This window comes from Equus quagga, chromosome 10 (genome assembly GCF_021613505.1).
Source record: "Equus quagga isolate Etosha38 chromosome 10, UCLA_HA_Equagga_1.0, whole genome shotgun sequence".
Classification (NCBI taxonomy): Eukaryota; Metazoa; Chordata; class Mammalia; order Perissodactyla; family Equidae; genus Equus; species Equus quagga.
Window position 1 is genome coordinate 108414143 of NC_060276.1, and position 19915 is coordinate 108434057.

At 45.8% G+C, this 19915-nt stretch overlaps 1 protein-coding gene across 4 annotated transcripts in view; it reads left to right on the plus strand.

The window, feature by feature from the left end:
• PHKA2 (phosphorylase kinase regulatory subunit alpha 2) overlaps nucleotides 1–19915 on the plus strand; it is an 80753-nt gene that overhangs the window by 42874 nt on the left and 17964 nt on the right. For 3 of the 4 annotated variants that reach the window (XR_006890287.1, XM_046673052.1, XM_046673054.1), the window contains 11 exons: nucleotides 2620–2727; nucleotides 4764–4842; nucleotides 7562–7696; nucleotides 8589–8698; nucleotides 9849–9993; nucleotides 10246–10324; nucleotides 13315–13484; nucleotides 14255–14434; nucleotides 17565–17653; nucleotides 18628–18761; nucleotides 19187–19343. Coding sequence is in view for 3 of the 4 variants with exons in the window: in XM_046673052.1 (XP_046529008.1) it covers nucleotides 2620–2727; nucleotides 4764–4842; nucleotides 7562–7696; nucleotides 8589–8698; nucleotides 9849–9993; nucleotides 10246–10324; nucleotides 13315–13484; nucleotides 14255–14434; nucleotides 17565–17653; nucleotides 18628–18761; nucleotides 19187–19343 (1386 nt within the window). In the remaining variant the exon portion in view is untranslated. The remainder of the gene's footprint in view (nucleotides 1–2619; nucleotides 2728–4763; nucleotides 4843–7561; nucleotides 7697–8588; nucleotides 8699–9848; nucleotides 9994–10245; nucleotides 10325–13314; nucleotides 13485–14254; nucleotides 14435–17564; nucleotides 17654–18627; nucleotides 18762–19186; nucleotides 19344–19915) is intronic. The other variant, XM_046673053.1, reaches the window with a different exon arrangement.

Here is a 19915-nt window from a genome sequence, read left to right on the forward strand (position 1 = left end):
GAGCAGCATCTTGCCCCAGTTGACAGGGCTTCAGGAGATCGTAACCCAGCAGAAGCTGTCATGCAGCAGCCTGGGTTTAGGGGTTCTGTGGTTGAATCAGGCCCACACGCACATGGTCAGGGGACTGGCAGGGCCCTTCGAAATTATCTGCCTCAGCTCAGAGAGGCTGTGGAACCTGTCAGAGCTCAGACAGCACTGGGCTTCGCCTGGTACTAGGCCCCAGGTTCAGGGCCTCCCCACAACCCCACACTTCCTCCTAATGGGTGATACATTTCCAGGTGATGGAAAGTCCCTCACTGTACGATCAGGCCATGGAGCCTACAGGGCTGTTTTCTCTCTAAGTAGCAGAGACCTAGATTTCCTGCAAATGTATTCATTTGACTATGCATGATATGCATATGTTATTGGGGGAGGGGTTGTTGGTGGGGGTTGGCTAGTTACTTTCCAGCAACTACGTGTTCAAGTTGCCCCTTTTCTGGTACTGAGGCATTTGGCAAAACAAAATTAGTAATGGGAGGTAACGTGGAACGTGGAAGCAGAGCAAGGGAAAATATGTGATTTCAGGGGTATTTTACCAATTTTATAGTAGAGAATAACCATCCATCTGTGTTCTACTAAAAGGCACATTTTTCTGACTCTAGTAAATGCTAGGTGTTATAAACTATACTTTTCTTTCTGATGAACAGTGCTGGCAAGCATCGTGAGAAGTTACTCTGTATCTTTCTTCTAAACTCCACACTGACCTTTGGGTTTCTGCTGGTCATTACAACATCCTCCTTTATCTAGCGTGTTTACACATCAGCTATGCACCAATTTGAGGCACTATTTTATGTTGACCACAGTTTGTGTTGGCTGCTTCCAGGTAACAGCTGGGAGGTTTCACCCATGACCTCAGTAACATGTAGAGACCACTGGGATGTAGAGACGGCTATAGAAGGCCACCCAGACCCAAATGGCGCCTTTGTACAAATTAGAAAAAGGGCCTCATCCTTGGAGTAGCTGCAGACCCGGGCCTAGGTGGCATCCAGCCTGGATTTCAGCCTCACTCACTTCCTCAGCTAGACATGTTGTACAAGGCACCACCACCCACGGGGCCCTCCACTGGATAGCTTGAGACTAATGCAAGTGTGCCCCGTAAATGTGTCTCTAGCGGCTGCTCCGGGCCAGGCTCCAGGCTGGGTACTGGGGCCCAAAGATGGTTTCACCAGCTCTGCCTCTGTGGGTTTGCAGGCCTAGTGGAAGTTGGAGGAGCTAGTCTGTGGCATGGAGGGCAGAAACAGGAGTGGCAGCGGGAAAGGCCTGGTGCATCAGAGGAACTGCAAGCAGATCGGAAGGACTGACGTGGAGAGGGAGAGACGGATGCCTCCACAGGGAGGCAGGAGCCAGCCCATGGGTCGGGGAGGGCAGAGCCAGGCTGTCTTTTGATCCAGACACCTTATCTGCCTTGACTGTCTCTCATTCCAGATCTTTGTGGTCTTTCTAAACACGTTACTTACCTTTCAAATAGCTTTAACGTACAATCTGATTGTAAATGTCATCTTGCACACTGCAAAACCTCCAGGATTCTGTAGAAAGAAGAAAATAACTTATCTCTAATCTTCCTACTCAAAGATAACCACTAGGACATTTTGGAACATCTCCTTCCACACTATTATCCTATTTGATTATTGGTGATGCTCAATTCTGTTCAGTTTATGAGCTTAAGGCTTTCTTAATGTTTACTGCTACAGCCAATTTAAAAATTTTTACTAAATATATTAATAACATCACTGATTAATCCACGAGCAGAGAATGACTCCCCTCGTGGTGTGATTTTCCCCTTTGCAGAAAGATAAGTCATATTTCCTTCGATTGGCTTACATTTTCTGGAGGAAAAAAGTGGTCACTAACACTACCTGCAGCCAATGTTGTAATGACGAAAATACCAAAGGTCAGCATGGAGTTGACAACAGAGAAAGTTGCAGAGTGACTTTTACAACATGGAGCCAGCACTGTCCATCAGAAAGAGAACTGTAGCTTATTTTAATGAGTCAGAAGCCCCCACTGGATTCAACTTTTTGAGTCCCTGATGGGAAATTAGTGATCTGTTAGTACAATTGTTTTTCCTCAATAAATAAACAGTGCCACCTTCTGGGATTTTCTTGCATAGGCACACAGAGTTTATGGACCCCTGGGGATAGCATGATAGAGGACGCCTGACTTAGCCTCCAGCGATGCACTGCCATGGCTGTGGGCTGATGTTTTAGACCATTGCACCCATAATACACCCAGATGTACGCAGGAGCTGTGAAACTTCTTATTGCCCGGAGCTGTGCTCAAAGAAGGCAGGCCAGGCTTCCAATGCCTATCTCTCTGTCTTTTACCACCAGTGTGCTTGTAGGAAGAGCACTGGCCTATAACCAGGCCTAGATTGGAGTTCCACCTCGGCTGCTTGTAGCTGGGTGGCCCCCTGTGCAAGGCTCTTAGCCTCCTCAGCCTCCCATCCCAGCTCTCACATACAGTTGGTCTGGAGGATCAAATGAATGGCAATTTATACATCCTCAGTGTGCTCCCCAGTGTACGGTGACCTTGGCCTTTTTATCCTCTGACATTCTGACTGGGTTTTTCTCTCTTTGCCAGGTAGATGAAGAGTATAAGAACCCTCACACGGTGGACAGAGTTCCTCAGGGGAAGCTGCCCCATCTGTGGGGTCAGTCCTTGTACATCCTTAGCTCACTGTTGGCAGAGGTAGGGGACTTGGGGTCTTCACACACTGGAAACCGTCTGATTTAAGGTGCAGGGGACCCCGGAAGAGCACAGGGGCTCTCTGTGGCTGTGATGTCTTTGGCATCTTCATGGCTTTAAAGTCCGATGGACTGGGTTGTCTCTGAGGCTTGATGGCTGGGCTTACGTGTCCATATTTATAGTAAACCACTTCGGAGTCGACTGCATGCCAAGGACTGTCTATCTCCTCCCCCTCTGCCTCCGCCCCCCAGCGTTCCTGGTCTGTGGCTAGAACCTGGTTGAACTGATGGTCAGCAGGAGGCCAGAAGCTTCTCAGCCAGGATCAGCATGTGTGTGAAAGATACAGGCTTTGGGAAACCATAGGTCTGCTTCCAGTCGCCCTGGCGCAGTCCTAGGCACAGGAAGCAGAAGGACTCTACAGTGCTCTCTTTATGAGGGGGCAGCGGGCTGGTTTTTCTGTTGTGAATTTTGTGTCAGGTATTCCCTCAGCCCACAACACCCCCACACAGAAGATCTACTGCCTCTGACTCATTTCTTCTTGTTAAGCATTTTCTTGACCCCAAGCTTAAGTTTTTAAAATGCAAATGCTTTTGTGCCAACTAAAAATGAATTCCGCTCCTCAGTTCTAAGTGTGGGTGACTTTATCAGATGCGTCCATCTTTCCTGAGAGGCTCCTGCCCAGCTGAGCCCCCCGGGCCCCTGCGGAGGGGTGTGGGGGAAAGAACCCAGGACCTCTGAGTTGGGGTGTGGGGCTGGCCCAGTCCAGTGTGTTCTGCCAGACTCTAGAAATGGGGGAGGGAGCAGTGGGTCAGATACCACTGGGGTTCCTAGCATGTAAAAGAAGACCAAGAATAAAGTTATCACAGTGGAAGTGGCCCTTAGGAGCTAGGGGTGCTGAGGTGGAGCAGTTGTTCCATGGGCATGATCGTCTCCCCAATTTCATGGTCGTGTTCTCGGGGGTAGGAACTGTGTCTTAATCTTTTGCCTTTAGTAGTAGGGAAAACGCGTCTATCTCCTTTGGAAAGCCAGCCCTGCCTCTGACTAACTCTGTGACCTCAGGCAGCTCTCTTAACTTCTCTGGGCCTCACTTAAAGTGAAGAGATTGGGCTTGATCATCTCTGTGATACCTTCCAGCTCTGATTTCTGTAGCAGTGGGATGGGAAACAACTCTGCCCGTGTTTCTTCCTCTTCAATGTAAAGGCCTTCATCTTGGCCCAGCATTAGGTCCAGTTCCTCCTCAGAACTCCCAGAACGCCTTGATCCCCTCGTAGGGCTCTGATCATTTATAGACAGTGTGCGGAGCTCCACATTCAAAGAGCACTCTGCAGGCAGGAGGGAGCTTTGTGTCTCAAGACGGTCAGCCCTGGGCCAAGTCCCTGCTCTTCCACTTACCATAAGCATGTTACCTTGGTTTCCCCGCCTGTAAAATGGTAATAATGGTAGTGCCTACCTGTTAGGAGGCCTGAATGTGACAGTGCTCGTACAGGGGCTCAGCACAGTACCCAGCGCAGAGTAAGGGCTCAGGAAGTGTTAGTTACCATTGTTCTTTTCACTCATACAAGATGGTAGTGGACTTGACCAGCCCTGGAGAGCCAGGTTCCGAAAACATGATACATTTTTCAGTGGCTATCTAAATGGTATACTATGTTTCAGAGAAAATAAGCAATTGACTTGAAAAATATAAAGGAATTGGGGCTGGCCCCGTGGCCGAGTGGTTAAGTTCGCGCAATCCGCTGCAGGCAGCCCAGTGTTTCGTTGGTTCGAATTCTGGGCATGGACACAGCACTGCTCATCAGACCATGCTGAGGCAGCGTCCCACATGCCACAACTAGAAGGACCCGCAGTGAAGAATATACAACTATGCACCGAGGGGCTTTGGGGAGAAAAAGGAAAAAATAAAATCTTTAAAAAAAAAAAAAATATAAAGGAGTAAAATACTGAAAATTTTGAGCCCCCAAATATTTCACTTTCAAACTTAGGTTTAAGGTGAAATTTTAGTTAATCAGTATTTCCTAATGTTGATGCTCCTCTTTTCCTAGGGATTCCTTGCCACTGGTGAAATTGATCCCTTAAATAGAAGATTTTCCACTTCTGTCAAACCTGATGTCGTAGTACAAGGTTTGCAAGCGTGTTTACTATTCGTATTTAACTTTGTAAAACCAGTGTTATTTTTAATGCAAATTGTTCCCTATTTAGTTTGTTTAAAAGTGTATATGTATGTATGCTTTGGCCTATATCAGTTCTGTGAAATCCCTTCTATGACTCAGTACCTCCCAAAGGCAACAATATCTTTCCCAACCACAAAGTTACTTTCTACAAAGCATTTGTTTTCTTAAATCTAAATCTTGATTGCCACTGGGGCACAAGTGATTCATTAAGCCTCATTTTTCCTAACTGCCAGTCTCTAGAAAGGAGAACATGACTCTGGGGAAAACTCAGAACCCAAGTGAGGTTCACTCGTTCCTCCCTTTGAGGTCTGACTTCTTTCCAGAGCTGCAGGCCCCTGTTTTCCCCTGCCTCCGCCTGCCTCCCTTCTTCTCTGGCCAGCAGCTCTTCCAGAGAGCTGGAAGGCCAGCCTGGGCTGTGGCGGTGGTGGCACTGTCTCTACCTCCCTACATGACGTCACCTCTGTGCCTTGGGGTCCTCATGACCGGCACCCCTCACAGTGTGGTCTTGAGGTAGACTGAGGTTGCCACAGGGAAAGCCCTCAGTGCAGGGCCCAGCCTGGTAGGCACCCAGCTCACCCTCTCCCTAATTTCCCTCCTAGGGAAGACTCCCAAGGAGCTCCTGTGCCTCATAGAGCACCTCCTGTACCAGCTACTCTCATAGCACATTGTGTATAAACCTTCTTTCCTCTAGATTAACACTGTATGTCTCTTAAGCACAAGGCCCATGTCATTCTTACAGCTTCTATGTTGATTGACACACACCCACTCAGTACATTGGAAACAGTTATTGAACAAAGGAAAGGCAGTTCTCTTTGTGGCCACAGACTCATTTCACTGCGCCTGCCTGTGATGCAGCAAGAGGCCCTGCAGGTCATCGCCCAGTTGGTACGGTGCACCAAGCCCTCCGCAGGACACACCCGACCATCACAACATTCTGGTCAGGTCGAAGTTGTGACGGTTATGATTATCATCCCCATCTTACACGAGGCTTAAAGGTTAATGGACTCAAGGACCCACAGCCGACAGTTCTGAGTGCAGACACGCAGATCCAGCCTGACTCCACAGCCTACGCACTTGTCCAGAGCGTGTGCTGCCAGGTGTCCCGGAAAACCACAAGGCTGCTTTGCCACCTGCAGCCTGGGACATTGAGTGGGCCTGAGCAGCACTTTTTTTTCATGTAATACACTAGAACAGAGTAGAAAATATCCGAGGGTCTGGCCTGGAGGAAGGGCCAGTGCGGTTTCAGAAACTTCTTCACGTACGGCTGTGTCAGATCAGGAGGCTCACGGGGCTCACAGGTCTGGGTTGCACCACTGCTCTAAAAGAGTCGCTTCTCCAGAGAGTGACCGCTGTGTGACTCTGATACGTGCAGCTCCCTGCACAGCATTGGAAGCTTCAGAAGAGACAGATGTGAAGGGAAGCCACCCCCCAGGCCTGCATGGCTGATGCTCCCATTTGCTGAGGGCCTGGGATTAGCTTCCATCCCCAGTTCAGCTACAGCTGCCCAGGTGAGCATGTAAGGCTCCCCCTCAGGGCCTTGTTGTGAAGCTCGGAAGAGATCATGGATTTTAAAATACTTTGAAAAAGCATCATATGCTACGTAAATTTAAAGAGGTGACATTCAGGTCTCAATGGCATCTATATGTGTTGTATGTTCAGGTGCTGCCGGCCTGTGGGTACAATGGTGGGGTTCAGGGCGCTACCTTAACAGTAACTGAGTTCTTCCTCTGGCCTGAGCACCGCCCTGAGCCCCTCCAGTTCCCAGCAGGCTCTGCTGCAGCTGGACACAGCACCAGTCACTCTCTGGCCAGAACTCCCCTTCTCCAGTCCCCTCCCCGGGGCTCCTTTCCTTTGCCAAAGCACTGTCCACTCTCTTAGAAGCCAGCAGTACAGCAGGTACAGCAGGTGCAGGGGTCTGAGCCTCCCTTTGAGTCCCTGCGCCCTGGGCACTCTGAGCTCCCTGCCTGCTGTGGAGCCAGCTGCTCAGCCTCACCCACCGGAGACGGGGCCCAGGCTGGCCCATTGCGGGTGCAGGGCTTAGCTCTGGGGTGGCTCTTCCCTACCAGCAGGGCCCTGTGCTATGCTTCCGGGTAGGCCAGGCTGCCCCACTACCACCAACAACCTACTAGCAGGCCCACTTTCCCTTGTCTCAGGAGGGGGGAACCTCCCCCGCCTCCCCATCGGTCAGAGTATCCCTGCTAGCGCATGCCAGCATATTGCTCTTCTTTTCTGTCCTTTGAGAGCAGGGGCACAGGCTTCTCCTGGCATCCCCCATGCAGAGCTGTATCCGCTCCTGACTCCGTGTGGAAAGAACACAAAGCAGGTTTAGAATAAATGCAGACCCAGAGAGCAGCAAGACATCATTTGAGATGGGGTAACTTGGCTTGAGACCTATTGAAGACCATTTCTAGAAGTCTCTTATCGGACTATCTTGCACTTTGAGCACACTTGATAAATATGCATTGTAGTGTTGAGGGGAGGGGAGGCCAGAGAGAACCGGGAATAGCGGCAGGATGAGTGCTGTTGCTTTCAAAGCCACCCAGTGTGTGGAGAGCATGCTAATGTGTATATCACAGGCCAAAGAAGAGATCAGTCAATAATGATGCACATCCATGTTAGGAGACAAGGGCCACAATCTAATGCAGATTCTGCGTTCTTCTCGTTCCCAGTTACTGTTCTGGCAGAGAACAACCACATTAAGGAGTTGTTGAGGAATCATGGGGTAAACGTCCAGACTATTGCTGACGTTCGTCCAATCCGAGTCCAGCCAGGGCGGATTCTTAGTCACATATACGCCAAGCTCGGTGGGTTTGGGGAAATAGCAGGGTGTTTTGGTGCGGGGGCATCTTGGTTCTAGATTTTGGGTCTGGGGGAGACTGTAATATGTGTAAATTCTACAGAATTGGGCAAAGCACTACAGCAGGTGGTTCGACTGCTTCAACATGAAGGGGGATGGCTGAACAAGCACGTTCTTCTCATGCCCGAACGTTCAGTAGATGTCGCCACAGGTTGGCTGTGCGATTTGCCAGATCTGTTGTAAAATAAGGAGCCACCTGGGCCAGCCTCGGTGGCCTAGTGGTTAAGTTCACCATGCTCCACTTTAGCGGCCCAGTTTCAGTTCCCAGGCGCGGACATACACCACTGTCTATCAGTGGCCATGCTGTGGTGGCAGCTCACAAAAAGAGGCAGATTGGCAACAGGTGTTAGCTCAGGGCAAATCTTCCTCAGCAGATAAATAAATAAATAAAATAAGGAGCCACCTTTGAAAATTCACAATTGGAACAGTCATTTGTGTGTTGATAATGTGTCTAACTTTTATGTGTAGTTTCAGAAAATGCTCATTTACCCATTAAAATGGGAGAGAGTTCTCATTATTTTTTCTAAAATCTGACTTTGTTTAGTATTATGGTTCAATACTAAATAAATTAAAAGTAAACATTAATAAAGTCCTTTTAATAGTTCTAGTCCATATAGATGTTGAACCGGGTGCTATTCACATACATGCCTGAAAAGAAGGGGGGAGGATTGTTTGTCATTCATCCTTATCCTATTGTAAAGAAGGATGATGGTATTAGAAAAACCAAACCCCAAAGTGGGTTGTTTAACATAAAGATAAGCCCACTCTTAGCTGAAGTCACTTGGATTAGATGTTACTGTATTTGTTCTAACTCCAATTTCTCTTTATTTTTCAAATAGGACGGAATAAGAATATGAAATTGAGTGGGCGCCCATATCGGCACATTGGCGTCCTTGGAACATCTAAACTATACGTGATTAGGAACCAAATCTTTACTTTCACACCCCAGGTGAGAAGAGCAGGCCAGTAGTAAACCCACAAGCATCCGTTCATTAAGCTCTCTTTTCTGTCTGGTGAGCTACTTTGAATGTGGCAGAATGTGCATGCATGTGTTCAAATAGAGACATATGACACCTGGTACTTAGTAAAATTCTTTACTCATAGTAGGTGCTCAGTAAATGTGGCTTCAGTCGAATTGAGTGTGCCGTCACTTCCAGTCATGAGTCATGGTGAAATTCACACTGCTTTACAAATTTGCTGGTGACATGTCACTTGACTCACAGCCCTTGTGCACCTAATCACAGTAGTCTCTCACTCTTGCTTAGGTTGACATCAGACCCTCTCTCTAACACACAGCAAGTCTGATTTTCAGGCCCCAACCCTCTTGATGGGATCCTGAATATACTGATTATGAAACTTTTCTTCAGAGTTTTTGTTTCCAAAGGAAACTAGTCCTGTGAAACCCAAACCAAAAGTTTTTCATCCCATTCGGGCAGCAGCAGACCAACTGTGGGACAGGCCCCCCCCCACACACCTGCCTGGGCACACGGTCAGCTGTGGGGTCATGGGTCAGTAGCCCCAACTTGCTCTTTTTCAGCCTAGCCATTGCTGCTTGCTTAAATCTTGGGAGTTATTTCCCTTCGTAACAAATTTCAGACCAGAGCTGAGCATGGACTAGTCCAGAGGCCAGGAGAACCATTTGATTTTCATTGACGTCAGGCAACAGTGCCTTTAGTTCATGTTGGCCAGGCCATCAATCAGGTAAACACAGTCTCCACCTCTCACCTGCTCTCAGTGCCCTCACTTGGAGAGCGTCTCCGAGCCAGCAGCTCTGAAAGGAGTGGGAATGAGGGAGTTATTGATTTCCTTTCAGAGGCAGCGCTGTTGGGCCAGGTGCTTAAATCCCCATCTGAGGAACTGTAAATAGATCTAGCTGTGCACCTTTCTCTTCCCCACCAATGTAGCCACGACTCCTGGGCAGGCGACAGATCAGTTTGTCTGATCATGAGGAAAGCCCCAGGATGGGGTGGATTGCAGCCAGGATTGAGCCTCTTCTCCGGAAACAGAACACAAGGATTGGTGCTGCCGTGAATGACAGCTGGGGTTGTGTCGAGGGAAATGAAGGGACAGCCTTTTATCTGGTCTGTTCTGACTTGCAGTTCACTGACCAGCATCACTTCTACCTGGCCCTGGACAACGAGATGATCGTGGAGATGCTGAGGATCGAGCTGGCCTACCTGTGCACTTGCTGGCGGATGACGGGCAGACCCACGCTCACCTTCCCTATCGCCCACACCATGCTCAGTAATTCCGTGGGCTTGATCTGCCTGATTCATGTCCCGCTGTTGGTTTGCGCCCTTTTCAAAGTGTTTAAAATGAGTCCCGTGGACAGAGCTAAGTACTGGAGCCGGTTCTTAGCAGTTCGGTTTCTTAGCTTGGGACTCTTCTATGCTCTGCATATTTTAATTGGATTGTTTGATGAAAACATTGCAGTGCATGCCCCCCAAAAAAGCATTACCAGATTAAGTAAACTAATTTGTCTTTTTTTTCCCTTAGCAAATGACGGGTCAGATATTCACCCTGCAGTTCTTTCTACAATTAGAAAACTAGAGGATGGATATTTTGGAGGAGCTAGGTAATTTGTGATTTTTTTAAAAAATAAAAGTAACATTGACCTTTCTTACTTTTGCCGCCCTTCTCACATTTTTCATATCAACTGCTGAACATAGAAGCATGGCACTTTAGAGTAAAAGAGGAAGTTAAAGTTTATCTAATCCAGTCCCCGTGTGAAACTGCAATCAGCTCTACAGCAGCATTCTCTTGCATGTTGCTGAAGTTTTTACAGGTGCCAGGAGGCCTGGGGCATAGGGAGAGAAACATCAAGTCTCTCTGACCTGGCATCCATGGATGCATGTGTGGAATGCTGTGTCTGCTTCTAGTAAAAGGTGTGGAAGAAAACCCCCAGTGCCCAGGATCTAGCAGGTCCTCAATAAACACTCCTTGAATTGGCTTGGATGTGCTGTCACCTCAAGAATAATTCACAGAACTATACAAATTCCCTAGTGGCCCTCAGAGCAGAGCACCTGAATGGGGCTGCCTTGACCGTTATCCCCTCATTCTCCGTGGAATGATACCCATGCTGGTTTGCAGGCGCACAGTACAGCAGATGCTCCCAGGTATTATGAGTAAGCACCTTGAGTGATGGGGGCTCACCTCCCAGGAAAACCCCTTTTGTTTTTATACCCTATAACTGTCACAAGGTAGAGGTTTTCTCTGTAGCATCTATGCCCTGACCTCTCCGAATCCCCTGGAATATTCCAGAAGGGCCCCAGGAGACCCTCACCATCCAGCCGGCTCCAAGTGAAATGTGGCCTTTCCCAGGCTCTGGGAGGCTTCCATTTGGTCCCTGATGGAATGCCAGTTGCTAAAAGTGTTTGGGCATTGAAGTCAGCCCTTCTTCTCACATCCTCCCCCACCAGGGACCCTGCTGCCACGGTCATTTTTTTTAATTGTGGTAAAATACACAAAAGATAAAATTTACCATCTTAACCGTTTTAAAGTGTACGGTTCAGTGATATTAAACACGTTCACCTTGTTGTGCAGCCTATCTCCAGAACTCTTTTCATCTTGCAAAACTGAAACTCTGTACCCATCAAACAACTCTCCATTTTCTCTACCCCTGGCCCCTGGCAACCGCCGTTCTCCTTTCTGTCTCTAGGTATCTCATCTAAGTGGACTCTTGCAGTATTTGTCTCTTTGTGACTGGCTTATTTCTCTTAGCCTGATGTTCTCAGGGTTGAGTCACTATTTCTAAGTGCTGGGGTTGGCACCTCTGCTCACAGAGCTTGCTGTGGGTTTTGCTGTAGACTTGAAGTGGCCCTCACCCCAAGCTTCTCCTGACCTCTCTCAGGAGTGTCAGCAAGACTGTCCCCAGCATTTTGCCATCTCCATTTCCAGTGCTAGCGCTGTAACTGCAGTTGCACATTTCACCTCTAGTTTGGATAAGTTACCACTTGGTGTATGGCACCATAACCAAGAGGAAATGCCATACACCCGTAATTAACTGTTTTTCAAAATAAACTCGTTAACTGAAATCTAATCATTGTCGTAAGGATACTGTCTGCAGTTAATTTGAGTGCTTGCAGTGTGTTCTTTATTGCTTTGTATGGATTGTCTCATTTAGTCTTCCCTTTGTCATGTGGGCTGTATTCCCATTTTACAGACGAGGAGCTGTAGGCTCAGAGGGCTGGGGGCACAAGACAAACAGGTGCAGAAGCTCTGTGTGAATCCAGAAACAGAGCCCTGACCACCCTGCTGAGCTAGGTGAGGGCTTACAGGAATCAGGAGGGCCTCCTGCTTCTAGAGGATGGCAGAGGAGTCAGAGAACCACAGAAAGGAACAATGCCGCTCCATCAGCTCCCTTTCCTAATAAGTTCTTGATAATTAAAATTGACTCATCTGGGCTTTTTTTCCTTTTGGTCTGAAGGTCTTTAAAAACTGAATTGACTGGGTAGCTTGCTATCAGAAGCCTTTTTTAATTACTGCCTTTCCGCCTTTGACCTTACTCCTTTCAACTCATCAGAGAGAAACTTTCCGTTGTCATTTTCCCCTGCTCCACTTCACCTCCTCCTGTTCTCCAACCTCAGGGTAAAGCAGTCATTAGAACTGGCCCCAGGGCTCCAGGGGGAAAAAGTTTTTGCTTTATTAAAGGGAGACTTTCCTTTCCCTCAGGCCATGTTTTTTTCATGTAGTTCATTTGCCCGTTGAAGCTCAAGCACCTATGAATTCATTTGCATTGCATCCTTCAATTTACTCCCTAAACGTTTCTCTCAGCTGTTTGAACTACGTCATAATCTGATGCTGGTAGCTCCGAGGCATCCTATTGTTTTCTGCCTCTGGATCTGACATTTTAAGAAGCATGAGGTGCCGGCTTTCTTTCTGTAGGGTGGACATCCTAGTGCTCCCCTAACCTGGGGGTGGACCTGCAGAACTGGAGGCTGCTGCCCTTGCAGCGGGACCCCACACTCCCAAACCCGGTTCCCAGTTATCAGTGGATCTTTCTCAGCCTGACAATGTGATAGGGCCACTCTAGGCAGCTGCTGCAGTCTGGGGATGGCCCGCCCATCACATTGCTTCTAGAGAGAACTTTGGCTCTGAGACTTGCCTCGCATCATAATACCTGTGCCTGTGTGACCATATTGCGTGGCAGACACTCATAAATGATGGCTTGAGTGCTCCCAGAGAATTGTTGCTTATGGTTTTGTTCTGGTCCAGTCATTTTAGGGCAAAAAATCCCCAAGGGTTGGTTCTGGTTAAAAGTAGTTTGCTCAATATGTTCTGTTAAACTTTGGTTGGTTCAGTAAAATAGATTTATATTTGCTTTGGGTTTGAGAGTAAGAAATCAGAATGATTCATTTTGGCTTTTAATATGCCATGTGTTGACACTTCTTACTTGCTACTGAATTTTCATTGTCATTTCTTGACTGAGTACTTATATGGGGAAGTCTGCAGAGTGATGTTATTGACTCTGGCCGAAGCTCCACCTGGGTGTTGAAAAGTCTCTCAACTCGTAGTGGAAGTTTGTCCACATGCACCTGTATCTCTAACATAGTGTCTTCTTGGCAGAGTAAAATTGGGGAGCCTTTCAGAATTTCTCACCACATCTTTCTACACGTATCTGACCTTCCTGGATCCAGACTGTGAAGAGAAGTTGTTTGATGATACCGGTGAAGGGAACTTCAGTCCTGATAGTGATTCCGATTTGGGGGGATATTTGGAAGACGCCTATAATCAAGGTACGGCTTGGAGTGCCTTTGCAGACGGTTCATTGAATTTATTTAAACCTTGGCATTGTGATAATATTGCCCTAAGACTGAAGCACAGAAAATGATTGGTAATTAACATGACAAAAAGAGGCTTTGGAATATTAAAATGAATAAAATGCAGGTTTAAAAACCTAAACTGCAAAAGTGGGGCTTTTTTAAACCTAGAGGGACAAAGAGTTTCAGGAATGAGGACTTTTCACAAAATATATTCTGAAGACAGAAACATACTGCCTGAATTTTCAAAGGAATGGTAGAATGATCTAGGTTTGGTTGCATATGAGTGATGAAATCCTATGTATATAAAATTTCTCTAACTGAACAAGATTTTGGGTTGAAGTGACCTGTTTTTTACTTTTAGATAGTACTTGAGATTGGGGCTGGGGTTCTATAATGCTTAGCTCACTCATGGCAAATTAAAACAAAAAGATCGGGTGTTGGCTGCTGGCCCTCAGGTTGTCTTACATTATCAGTTCATCTTGGGATAATGTGCTGTAAACACTGTCTTGACCTGTATTTTCTTTTCCTAGGATGAAGTTTTCCAAACAGTAACTTTATAAATACATACATTATCTATGTAAATCTCTTTATTCTTCGCGGGTGGGGTTGGGGTGCAAATATCTATATCAAAATGTTGACTTCCACCACATCTACTCAGCACTGTGTGATACGCACAATCACTCTTATGCATTTGGAATATTTCTGCAGCTTATTTTCATTGGCTCTTTTTCTTGCTTGTCCAGTCACAGAAAGCCAGGACGAACTTGACCAGTATATCAACCACCTCCTGCAAAGCACATCATTGAAGTGCTATCTGCCTCCTCTTTGTAAGAGAACCGAAGACAGCCACGTTTTCAGTGCCATCCACTCCACTTGGGATATTCTTTCTGTGATGGCAAAAGCAAAGGGTTTGGAAATTCCATGTACGTTATTAACTCTTTTCTGCCTGTTAAAATAACATCTTTTATCAAAGTAATGCATGAGCATAATTTAAAAGTCAAAGAATTCTAAAAGACAACAAAATGCAGATGTTTCCTGCCTCACCCCATCCCTCCCCTCTGCCCCCAGTTTCTACTTAGAAGCAACCACTTTCATCTCTTAGCTGTTTCTTCTGGTATTTACGTCTCTCCATATTTCTAAAATAATGTGTGTATGCCACTGTCTTTTGATGCATTGACTTGATTCAGTATCTGTTGCCTTTCCCTTATGTGGGTGAGGATTTAGCTATCTTAAATCACCACTCCTCTATTTCGCTTTCCCTAAACTACCAATGTAGTTGTGTTAAAGTTTGATTAAACCAGTATTCACTCTTTGTATTATTTTATGTATGAAAATATTATTTCCAACTGAGCATTATAGTATACTATTATTATATTATTGTTTATACTTTTTGTTTTTTCTAAAGTTAATAGTTGCCCTATCTTTTAATTTGCCTTCCTTTCTACACCTTCTAATGGGCTTGCAATACAAATTCCCACAAGGTCAATCATATCCATGAATCTCTTCGTTCCACTACTTTTCTTAGAGCCCACAAGTCTCCTTCTGTCTGGCTGATTGCACTCTAGGCCTGTTGCATACCTGGCATCCTGGGATTTCTCTTTACTGTAATCCTTGGAATCTCCTTTGCTTATCTCTTCAGTTGGGTTTCCTGTTTCCTGAATCTGACGTGTTCCCCTTTCCCAATTTATTCCTTTGGCAGAGCACATTCTAGAATAGTTTCAATAGGTTAAAAACATGGTACAATGGAAGAGGGTGTGGTGATATTTCTGAAGTTCACTTCCCCTTTTGGCCTGGTTGCCCTCCATATCCGGAATGTAGATTTTATCCTTGGCTCTTCCTTCACCGTCATCCTGGAGAGTTCTTTGAGACATCCTTGGCTCTTGTGTTGGCTCTCCTCTTTTCTGTATCTCAACTTTTCCTCTTTTTTAGCTTACTCTCTTATTTTGGTAGTTGAGAAACAGTGCATGGTTAGTAACATTGTTGAGATCTTGCAAGTCTGAAAATATCTACAGATATTCTATATCCATTTGAGAGTTTGGCTGGGTATAGAATTCTAGATTGAAAATAAATTTCTCTTCAGAATTTTGAAAGCATCACTTCATTGTCTTCTTGCTATGAGTGTTCCTATTGAGAAATCTAAACCCACTCTGATTTCTAATCCTTCAAATATAAACTGTTTTTTCCTTTGAAAGTTTTTAGGATCTTCTCTGCTCCCAGGTTCTGAAATTTCAGTGATGTGCCTTGATCTGGGTGTATTTTCATCCACTGTGTTGGGTACTCAGTTGGCCTTTTTAATCTGGAAACTTATGTTTTTCAGTCCTGTAAAGTTTTTCTGAGAAATTTCTTGACTCATTCCCTCCCCTACATTTTCTCTGATCTCTCTTTCTGGTATTCTGTGATTCCAATGTTGACCTCCTGGAGATGCCCTCATCCTTTCTCTTCTGTCTTCCATTTCTCTATCTTTGGCTCTGTTCTGAGGACAATTGCTTCAACTTTTTGTTCCGCCCCCTCAGTTGAGGTTTTTTTCACTTTTGCTATCATGTTTCAAATCCTTGTCTTCTGAATTACATCTGTTCTTATTTCCTGCATGCAATATAATTTCTCATTACTCTAAGAATATTAATAGCAGGGCTTTTTATTTTTGGTTGTTTGTTTTTACATGTTCTTCTCCCTAAATGGCTTCCATTTCCCCCAAGTCAATTTTTCCTTGTTTTTTTGGTTTAGAGTCTTTCCTCCAATGCTGGGTGTTCCTTGGTTATCTGCTCATGCATGAGACTCTCCAAGCATGTTGGCGGGGCCTGTTGGGTTTGTGGGTATAGTCTGGGTGGATTTCCCATAGATAGTCTCTAATCTCCTTTGCCATCTCTTTTTTGACAGGTAAGGATCTTGTTGCCTGGAGCTATACAGTTACTTATCCCCCCTAAGAAATGTCCCCAGGCCTTCAGACATGCTGGTCAGCACCCCCTCCAGAGGCACACCCCTTTTTTCCCTCTTCAAAAAGACCCACCAGTCTTCTGTCAGGGTGAACAGGGCAGTGCCAGGCTGTGTGGAGTTGAGGAAGGCATCTTGGGAGCTCAAGATGGAGCTTGGGAGCTTCTCACACAGCTTCTGCCCAGTCTTCCTTATTTTGGACACCCTCTTTGGACCCCCTAGTTCCAGAGGTATGCGGAGCAGCAAGCTCCTGAGACTTCTGAGGATCCTCTGATGTAAATCTGACTGGTTCTTGGTTTTTCACACTGCAAACTTGAGGTTTGGTTGCCTTGTATCTGGTAAATCAGTTATCTTTCATCCATCAGCTTTCTTGCTTCCAAAACGTTGTTAACTATTGTCTTCTCTCGTGCTTTCCCCTATTTTTGAGGATTTGTCTTTTTTAAAAAATATATATATTATTTTCTGTAGTGTTAATGGGGGGTTGAGAGGAAGTAAAGTTAAAATATATGTTTGATTCACTAGGGTAACCTGGAGGTCTATAAATAACTTTTAAATATGCCTCATCTTTACCTTTAAAACTTCCTCTTTTCCCAAGATGATATGATGTAGCCTGGAAGACACTGATGGCTTAATGAATAAATATTGATAATCATAACATCCAAAGGTGGTGAAAAAAACAGAAGCCCTAACACTAGGTAGTGGCAAATTGAAACACATACTGGACAGGAAGCTGGGACACCTTGATTATGAGAAGGCCAATGATCTTGGACAAATGGTCTACCTTCTTTGGTTCTCAGTTTCCGCATCTGAAAGAAAAAGAGGTCAGGCTCAGTCATTCCTAAGGCTCCTTTCAGTCCCAAGATGCTGTGTAATTTTCCCTGAATTCCAGGAAGGAAAAGAGAAATTCAACTCCTCAGCCAGAAAGCAAGATCCAAGTCCTGCTCACTTCTTGCTCCCAGATTTAACACATGATGTGGCTACACGATAAATTCTTGTTGAAATTAATTGAACTAAGTAATCATTTCTTTAATTGGTTTGTATTGAATAAGAAGTACCTCTCAAAAGAGGTATTTTATCTTTCCTCCTCCTTAGAAGAGGTCTCATAAGTCTTTTGTTTTCCAGTTGTTCCTATGACTTTGCCAACTAAAGTTCTAAGTGCCCACCGGAAATCACTGAATCTTGTTGATTCTCCTCAGCCACTCCTAAAAAAGGTAAAGTGTGTAGAATCGCTTTTTGAAAAAGTGTAATGCTCTTCAATGCTTGTGTAGTCCCAAGAACTCTTTTGAATGGTTGAACTCAAAAGAAAGCATATTTCTTGAGATCCAGGACTTTTAGGGTTAGACGTTCTGGGTTTCCTTGTGAACCGGCTCACTTAGTTGGCTGGAATCTGCTTTGTGTCAGTATGCACAATGAATTTGATGTGAACCTTTATATTTTGCATCTAGGAAAATACTGACTTTCTGGCTGCTCGTCAGAATCTGTGTCACACTAGAGGAAAGAAGCTAGCTCACTATCTAGCCCTGTCCTGTGCCAGCCAGCCAAGGCCGGCTACTTGCAGAGTAGGGTACAAAACTGGAAAAAGATTCCTCAGGAGAATAAAATCTCAAGGCATTCCCCACTGGTTCCCATAATTTGTTCTTTTATCCAGAAGTCTTTCTTGATTTTATCCCACATGAATAGAAAGATTCAGCATCTGTGGGAGAATATTTTAACCTCAATTTTAGGTTAAAACTCACATGCTTTTTGTATTTGATTTGCTTTTTCAAAATTATTTTCTTGAAATCTAACATACATAGGGAACAGTGTATGAGGTGTAAGTGTAGAGCTCAGTGAGTCATCGCTGAGCCGATAGACCAACCACCCTTCCCGTCCGCTCCAAAGGTAACTGCTGCCATGAGTTCTCACACCAGGGGTTAGTTTTGCCTGTTTTTGAGCTTTGCATAGATAAAACTTACACATATTTTAACCTGTTCAGTCCAGCCTCTTGCAAACATTGACTAACACAGTGATTCACTGGTCCAAAATAGTAAAGCATATAAATAAAAAGCTACAAAAGATCCACTGAAAGCTTGGAGATGGGTGCAGCCACAAAGTTCCAAGACCAGGTTGGTGTGTCACTTCCTGATCTTCTAAAAGATCACACCCTCAACCCATCTCCCCTGCTCTTTGTCTGCCGTGTGGCCAGGCCCCCGAAGCTGACTCCCAGTGGCCCAGAGATGACCGTGGTGATGTGGACTGTGAGAAGCTGGTTAAGCAGCTGAAAGATTGTTCGAACCTACAGGACCAAGCAGACATTCTATACATTCTGTATGTAATAAAGTAAGTTTACCATCTTCACTAGGTTGAACTTTCTCCGTTCTCCTTGACTCTCTCTCCTACTCTTCTTGGCCTTCCAGCAAGCCAGGTCATGATTTTATTCACCCAGATTACCCAGGATCACCATGAACAGTCTTCCGTCCCCTTCCCTGCCTGCCCTTCCATTCCCTTCCCTGCTGGCTTGCTGGCCTCCCAGGACGAGAACGCTGGGTGAGGCCAGGATCTCACCATTTTCCAATGTTAGACTTCTGTTTCAGATAGGAGGAGTGCTTTGGTGAGATGCAACCCTCTCGGTGAGACACAGAGGCACTGGGAGGGCCCCTAGCACTTGGCAGAATGCACAGTGACTCATTCCCCTGCTTGCCGAGTGAGCTCTGCTGCAAGAGAATCTGGCCTTTAAACATTCCGGGTTTTCTCTCTCTCGACAGGGGCCCCAGCTGGGACACAAATCTCTCCGGACAGCACGGGGTCACCGTTCACAACCTCCTCAGTGAGCTCTATGGGAAAGCTGGCCTGAACCAGGAGTGGGGTTTGATTCGCTATATCTCTGGTCTGCTCAGGAAGAAAGTGGAGGTCCTGGCCGAGGTCAGAGGCATTGCGCACGAGCTGTCCATTTGTCCTTTTTAACCCCATGCCCTCTTCCACTTCCAATCTTCCTATTACGAAAGCTGGAGGCAAGCACCTCTTATTTGTAAAGGAAACCAGTTATTTAATATATAGATGGAGCAGGCCCTCCTCTCCTGACCTCCCACTGCTCTTGGAAGGCAATGAAATTCAAGTTGATTAGTTTTGTTCCTTCTTAGCTACAGAAAAAGATTTACCAAGAAATAAAATGAAAACGCTCTGGCCTGGCCCCCTCTTAAACAGAACTCTCTTATGTCTGCACATCTGCAGTACAATCAGCATTAGTATTTTAACCCCTAGGCGGGCCCTGCAAAATCCGGAACTGCTTTCTTAGAGTTCAGTGTTGTGGTAAGGTGACAGTATTTGTTATCTATGGATTATGGTGAAACTGGCAATTTAGGACTCTACTGTGGTCATTAACCCTTAACATCAGTATCTTAGGACTCATAACAGCCCATCCTGCTTGTGGCATATAAGGGCCAGGCCTAGGGCCACATCCTGGGGACACAAAGATCACTGGGACCCAGCCCTGC